Below are 7,626 nucleotides of genomic sequence, written 5' to 3' on the forward strand. Positions count from 1 at the left end.
GGGCGTGGCCTGGGGTGGGGAGGGGCTGTGCCCCCCCAGCACCTGGGGGTGGCTCCCGCGGCACCAGGCGGGCTAGGGCAACGGTATGTACAGGCGAGCAGTACCCCTGGACCCGGTCAGGGCCAGCTGGAACCCCATCCTGCAGCAGGAGAGCTCTGGGGCACAGGGTCTGAGTCCCACGCTGGGCTGCAGGGGCCGCGAGGGCCGTCCAGGGAGGCTGGACAGCGGGGGCCCTTGGCTGGGCCCATCAGGTGGATGAGAACGGACACTGCAAACCGCTCACCACCTGGGCCAGGGCTAGGCCTATCCAGCAGGGGCCATCACCGCACTGAATCCGGCGCGGAACTCAGGCCAGCATCCAGGCAGTGGGAACACCCTGCAGGCTGGGGTTGGGTGGCCTCGGGCATGTGACAGGTGGGGCCTCAGTGTCCCAATAAACGGACAGGAACTAAAGGAATGCAAGGTCTGGAACCCATGGCTCTGGGAGCGGTGCCACCAGGCTGGCTCCTAGCAGAGAAATGGGAATCGCAAATGCATTGCAATGTGCAGTGAAGAAACATGGGGACGCTGCGTATCGCCGTCAGACGACGTGGGCAGGCGCCCTGAGCGGCGGGCCTGTGGGCCCTGTCCCCAGTCCTGAGGGATTGTCTCCACAGGGCCTGGCCACTGACCCGGCCACCTCCCTGGCTGCCCTGATCCAGCAGCCGCACTCGTGGTGGTGAACGCAGGGCAACCCCTTCCTGATGCTGAGAAAGGTGGCGTGGACTGGACAGATGGCCCCGGGGGAACACTGGGCCTGGCACCACGTGGGGGGCCCCAGCAGCGGATGATGGCCTGGGGCTGCGGCTGTCCCCATGGAGGGAGGGCGACGGCAGAGCAGCCCAGGTGTAGATGACCTCGGGGCCCCAGTGGTCCCCACAGAGGGAGGGCGGTGTCGGGTGGCCCCAGCCTTCCCCACACAGGGGGGGCGGTGTCGCTGTCGGACAGCCTAGGTGTAGAAGATGACCTCGGGGATCTGGCCATCCTCCACGGATGTGCCATTGTTGTTCCCGGCCGCGTAGCAAAAGGTGAAGCAGGTCTTGGCACCCGTGGTGGGCGACTCGTGTGTCACCTTGCGCAGGCCTTTGGTGCCGTAGTGGGAGTCTGGGCCCTGTGGGGGATGGGGTACAGTGAGGTCAAGGACCTCCAGGCCGGGATGCCCCAGGTGTGGACAGGGCGAGGCCCCAACTGGGCCAGGGTGGCCACGTCTGGAGAGTGTCGGCTGTGTCCTGGGGGCCTCAGGATGGGCCAGAGACTCCCGCGGAGGGACCCCGCTCCCCAGCAGCACACCTTGAGCGTGGCGCAGGCCGTGTAGTTGACGTTGGGCAGCACCTCCACCGGCTCCTTGAACATGACGCGGAAGGTGCTGGCTGAGCCGTCGCAGCTGAATCCCGTGTCGTTCTGGCCCAGGACGGTGTTGCTGTCGGTGTGAATAATCTGCAGGGAGGTGGGAGGCTCAGGCCTGGGGAGGGCTGACAGGGACCCCTCGAGGCCCAGCCCACCTGCCCAGGGTGGGCAGTGCAGGGACCAGGGCCGGGGGTTCGGCCAGGGTTCCATGGAGGTGGGGACAGGACATGGGCCGGAGTGCGGCCGGGGGAGGCAGCTTGGGACGGGTACCTGGATGTTCACTTGGTAGTCGGTGGGCCCGTGGATGGATCCGTACAGCCCAAATCCCACCACGAAGATGCGCTTGTTGACTGAGAACCTGTGGTGGCAGATAACAGGCAGCCATGTGGATGCCCAGGGACAGCCTAAGGTGAGCTGGGGCTGGCCCACCCCCCGCACCTCTGTCATCCCTGAGTCCTGTCACCCCCATGCCCGCCGCACTACTCTGCCTCCATGATCTCTGAGTCCTCCACCCCCATGCCCGGACCCCCCGTCCCGCCCCTGTCATCCCTGAGTTCTCCACCCCCATGCCCGGACCCCCCCCCCACCTTCATCATCCCTGAGTCCTCCACCCCCATGCCCGGACCCCCCCCACCGTCATCCCTGAGTCCTCCACCCCCATGCCCGTCCTCCCCCTGCCTCCTTCATCCCTGAGTCCTCCACCCCCATGCCCGGACCCCCCGTCCCGCCCCTGTCATCCCTGAGTTCTCCACCCCCATGCCCGGACCCCCCCCCCACCTTCATCATCCCTGAGTCCTCCACCCCCATGCCCGTCCTCCCCCTGCCACCTTCATCCCTGAGTCCTCCACCCCCATGCCCGGACCCTCCCCACCTCCAGCATCCCTGAGTCCTCCAACCCCATGCCCGGCCCCCTTTCGCCTACGTCATCCCTGAGTCCTCCACCCCCATGCCCGGATTCCCCCCCACCTCCAGCATCCCTGAGTCCTCCACTCCCATGCCCGGCTCCCCCCACCCCCATCATCCCTGAGACCTCCACCCCATGCCCGGCGCCCCCCACCTGCACCCCGAGCCCCACCTGATGCGGTCGCTGGTCCCGCTGTAGCCCCAGCGACTCTCCACCTGCTGGAAGCGGTTGATGCTGCACTCCTTCCCGCGCAGGCAGCAGCGGGGCCGGTCAATGAACTCCACTCGCGGCTTGGGGTTCACGGTGAAGTGCAGGAAAAGGCTGACCACCTCGCGGTCCACCAGGATGCCCGACTGTGCTGGGCCTGTGGTACAGTGAGGGCGTGGGGGAGGGCCCGGAAGGACACGCTCCTTCTCCCTAAGATGGCCGCGTCGGACTTTCAAGGTGCAGGGACGTGGGCAGCCCCTCCCCAGGGGACCAGCCATCAGCCACGGCCCCTGCTGCCTGGGCTTTTGGAGAGAGGTCCCAGGGCAGAGACCAGAGGCTGACAGATACGCTCACTCAGGGGCGATGTCTCAGGGTCTGGCCCCGTCGTAGGGACCACCCGTGACTTCACTGTGGGAGGGGCGGGGCTCCACTGCCTGTTTTCTCAGGGCCACTGGCTGGGAAGGGTCACTGCAGCTCCCCGATAGGCCTGTACCCCACAGCCTGCAGCCCTGGCTTCTAGAAACAGCCTTGGGGGTTCCTCTCCACGTGGGGCCTAGGCGGCCCCCTTCCAAAGCGCTTACGCCCCCAGGGGTGATGGCTAGCACAGCCCAGGCAGGCTCCAAGAGCCAGGCTCTTAATCCAGGTGGGGAGAGGTGACAGGCAGAAGGGCCATGCATGGGATATGAAGGGGCTCTGGGCAGGGAGGGGTGGCTGGGAGGGGCAGAACTGAGGCTCCACCATCCACCCCCAGGAGTGCCGGGACACGGTGAGCATCCTCTGCTCTGATGAGAGCAGCCCCGCCCACCTGAGACCTAATCACTCATCAGCCAAGGTGGGCTCAATTCTGCATCCCTCAGCTGCAAGCCAGCCCAACGCACAGTTTAATTACTGGCGAAAAACAGACCATTATGGGTTAAGTGAATTAGGAAGGCTGAGTATCAAAACTGAATAAACAATGTTAACAATTTTTTTTTTTTGAGACTGAGTTTTGCTGTTGTTGCCCAGGCTGGAGTGCAATGGCGTAATCTTGGCTCACTGCAACATCCATCTTCCGGGTTCAAGCAGTTCTTCTGCCTCAGCCTCCCGCGTAGCTTAGTTTACAGGCACCCGCCACCACGCCCAGCTAATTTTGAATTTTCAGGAGAGATGGGGTTTCACCCTGTTGGTCAGTCTGATCTCGAACTCCCGACCTCAAGTGATTCCCCCCGACCTTGGCCTCACAAAGTGCTGGGATTACACGTGAGAATGACCAAGGCTGGCCAACAATTTTTTTTTTTGAGACGGAGTTTCACTCTTGTTGCCCAGGCTGGAGTGCAGTGGCACGATCTCGGTTCACCACAACCTCTGCCTCCTGGGTTCAAGCGATTCTCCTGCCTGCCTCAGCCTCCCGCGTAGCTGGGATTACAGGCGCCCGCCACCACACCTGGCTGATCAACAATTGTATTCTTAAAAAGTATATATCTGGCCAGCCTTGGTGGCCCACGCCCATAATCCCAGCACTTTGTGAGGCCGAGGTGGGAGGATGGCTGGAGCCCAGTTCATGACCAGCCCGGGCAACATAACAAAACCCTGTCCCTACAAAAAATACAAATATAAGCCTTGTGTGGTGGTGGCACCTGTGATCCCAGCTACTCTGGAGTCTGAAGCAGGAGGATCACTTGAGCCCAGGAAGTCAAGGCTGCAGTGAACTGTGACTGCACCACTGCACCCCAGCCTGGGCGACAGACTGAGACCCTGTTGCTAAGTCTGGCGACCTTCAGTCAAGCGAGAGCAGAGGCCGTGTGGACCTGGGGAAGGCCAGACGGCGAGTGTGCACCAGCCACAGGGCTCTGTCCCAGCCCCTTATGGAACGTAAGAGCTGGATGGCGTCAGGCAGTGAGCAGCCACATGAGGGCAGGAGGCATCATTAGGGCTGCCCCTCACGTCACCCTAGAGGCCAGGCCCTGCAGCAGGGGACCCCAAGGCCCACTCATGGGAGCACGACAGCTGCCCCGGCCATGTCAGAGCCTTCCTGGGCTTGTCATGGACACTGGTACCTGCACCAGCAGGTAGCACAAGAGCCCGAGACGGGGACTCCCTTCCCTCCTGGGGAGATGCCACCAAAACACAGCTGGATGGACATGGGGGGCGGGGGACTGGCAATGCGTACAGTGGGGACAGAGCAGCCAGGCCGGGGCTAACAGACTGTAGACGTGCCCTCACAAGCCAGGTTTCTTCCTATCTTTATACTCCAGGCATCTGCCAGGCTTTCTGCAGTGAACTTGGGGGCGCTATCCTCGGTACCCAGGTGCCCACCTGTGTGCCACTCCCCCTCGAGCCAGCCCCTGAGCCCCTGAGCTCTGTTACCTGCAGCAAACTCCTCGATGGTCATGAGTGGGAAGCGGATGAGGCCCAGGGCCTTGCCCAGAACCTTCCGCCTGTTTTCCGGTGTCACCTGCAGCTGCTGCCGCTGACACTCGGCCTCAGACCAGCGGACAACGGCATTGAACAGCCGCACCTCACGGATGCCCAGTGTGTCACGCTCCAGGACGGCCACCAGCGTGTCTGCGGGGTGGAGGAAGGGGCTGTGTGAACATGACACCCTGCCCACCCTGCAGGAGGCAGTGAGACTAACGTGAGGACCAACAATTAAAGCTGGGCTGGCAACTATGGCCCGTGGCCCAAACCTGGCCCTGTGCTTGTGTTTATAAATAAAGCTTTATCGACACATGACCATGCCCCTTCATTTTCCTAGGCTGTGGTTGCTTTTAGCCACAAGGACAGACTTGAGTAGCTTTGACAACAGCTGTTTAACAACAAAGTCAAAACCATGGGCCATCGGCGGACGAGATGGTCACCATCAGCTGGGATGGTGGGGTCTGGCCTGTGGCCTCCCGGCCAAGGCCCCAGACTCCCCTGGGGCTGTGCTGGACCCGAGCTCCTGACCCACTGCAAGTGGTGAGACCCCAGCTCACCTGTGCAGCTCCCCCAGGGAACCCCCAGGCCCAAAGCTCCCACTGTCGATCCCCAGACCCTCCTGCCAAGGCCCTGCTGGGATTCCCACACCTGGGCTCCTGGACCCTTACCCAGGTCAATGTCGGTGAAGCCCTCTGCGGTGATGGCATCTGCGGTGTTTTTGTCGATGTTCTCCAGGCACAGGCTGGCCAGCTGTGGTTCATCGAAGAGTCGCGCCTGGCGAGAGACATTGATGGGGGCGTGGCAGGGACATCAGCACCCAGCCCTCGGCAGATCCCCAGTGTGGAGCTGGCTTAAATGCAGCCCTGACCGCACAGGCCTTCCTGAGCGTGGCCAGGAGCCAGCGGGGTCTCAGCCACCAGGCCGGCCCTGCCGTGGGCCCAGAGACCCCTGTGTGACCGCTGAGTGGGGCGGGAGAGTTGGGGAGTTCCCTCTCAGGACCTCAGAGGCCAAGGAAGGAAGAAAAAGATGCTCAGGTCCCTGTCGGCAGGGCCTGCTGCTTTAGGCAAAACGGGCACTGCAGCTGCACTTGGGGGGCAGCAGGGCCCAGGACCCCGAGTGGCAGGCAGAGGTGAGGCGGCCAGGGTCGACCCGGTGAAGCTTCCGGATCACAACACGCCCTTGGCCACCTGTGGTGGGAGGGGCTATGTCCCTGGCCGCTCCATCCCAAGACACACAGCAGACACGACTCCTGACAGGTGACAGAGCTGGACATCGCCTGTGCTCTCAGGGAAACTGCGGCTGTTAGTGGAAGGTGCTGGAAGGGCCTATGCCAGCAGGGACGCGGGCAGGCCTTTCTGCAGGCATTCCCCCTGAGGACACCTCTCAAGCGGGTTTGCAGTGGTTTTAGGAGCAGGGAGGCTGAGGCAGCCACAAGACAAAGCTCGGGGCGTGAACTCCAGGCACCTCTCAGGTCAGGCAGAGGCCCCTCCGGCAAGACGACCACAGATGACCCGGACAAGAAACCCCTCCCTCTGGGAGTCCGGATCCTCTGCATCTGACCTGCCAGGTTGGAGAGGGAGAAGGTTCTGGGTCTTTTCCAGGATGCTGGACCCCCGAAGCCCACTGGAGGACCTAGTGCTGCTGTCCCCTCTGGCCGCCCTCCACCCCCGACCAGGAGTTCACAGCTCCCAAGCGGCCGTCCACCTGTCCTGGCCCCATGTCCTCCTCTCAGCCTCCCTGGCCTGCACGACCTCCCCAGCTCCCACCCGTTGGGCTGCACAGAGCCCAACTGGGGTCCCCTGAGATCCCCGGCCCTGCTCTGTCTACCTGACATTTCCTTAGAGAGAGACGGAAAGTTCTCTCTTTTTTTTTTGTTTCTTTTTCTTTAGCCAGGCGTGGTGGTGGGGGCCTGTAATCCCAGCTACTCTGGAGGCTGAGGCAGCAGAATCGCTTGAACCCTGGAGGCGGAAGTTGCAGTGAGCTGAGATCATGCCATTGCACTCCAGCCTGGGCAACAAGAGAAACCCGTCTCAAAAAAAAAATTATTTCACTTTTTTTGAGAGACAGGGTCTCACTCTGTCACTCAAGCTGGAGTGCAGCGGCGCCATCTCCACTCACGGCAGCCTCAACCTCCTGGGCTCAGGCAATCTTCCTGCTTTGGTGCCCCAGGTAGCTGAGATTACAGACACGCACCACCATGCTTGGCTAATTTATGAAAATTCTTTTTTTTTTTTTTTTAGTAGAGATGGGGTTTTACCATTTGGCCAGGCTGGTCTCAAACTCTTCACCTCTGGTGATCTGCCTGTCTCAGCCTCCCACAGTGCTGGGATTACAGGCATGAACCACTGTGCCCAGCCTGTACCTTTTTTCTATTTTTTGTAGAAATGGGGTCTCCCTATGTGGCCTAGGCTGGTCTAGAACTCCCGGCCTCAAGCAATCCTCCCTCCACGGCCTCCCAAAGTGCTGGGGTTACAGGCATGAGCCACCGCGCCCTGCCAGTAACTTTTTAAAGTATCACAGAAAAGTCCAAGACACATTTTTTTTTTCAGCTGGAGTCTCGCTTTGTTGCCAGACTGGAGTGCACTGGCGCAATCTCGGCTCACTACAACCTCCGCCTCCCAGGTTCAAGCGATTCTCCTGCCTCAGCCTCCAGACTAGTTGGGATTACAGGTGCCCGCCACCACTCCAGGCTCATTTTTGTATTTTTAGTAGAGACGTGATTTCGCCATGTT

The 7,626-nt window shown here is 61.6% G+C and overlaps 1 protein-coding gene across 1 annotated transcript in view; it reads right to left on the reverse strand.

Annotated features, from left to right (window-relative positions):
- Positions 1-949: 949 nt before the first annotated feature.
- Positions 950-7,626, reverse strand: part of BTBD2 (BTB (POZ) domain containing 2) — an 8,699-nt gene continuing 2,022 nt past the window's right edge. The window contains exons 3-8 of the mRNA XM_011997430.1: positions 5,563-5,668; positions 4,844-5,041; positions 2,462-2,654; positions 1,657-1,744; positions 1,330-1,476; positions 950-1,150 (exon numbers count right to left, since the gene is read on the reverse strand). Coding sequence (XP_011852820.1) covers positions 989-1,150; positions 1,330-1,476; positions 1,657-1,744; positions 2,462-2,654; positions 4,844-5,041; positions 5,563-5,668 — 894 coding nt within the window. The 3' untranslated portion in view covers positions 950-988. The remainder of the gene's footprint in view (positions 1,151-1,329; positions 1,477-1,656; positions 1,745-2,461; positions 2,655-4,843; positions 5,042-5,562; positions 5,669-7,626) is intronic.

Source organism: Mandrillus leucophaeus, unplaced genomic scaffold, assembly GCF_000951045.1.
Source record: "Mandrillus leucophaeus isolate KB7577 unplaced genomic scaffold, Mleu.le_1.0 Scaffold54, whole genome shotgun sequence".
NCBI lineage: Eukaryota > Metazoa > Chordata > Mammalia > Primates > Cercopithecidae > Mandrillus > Mandrillus leucophaeus.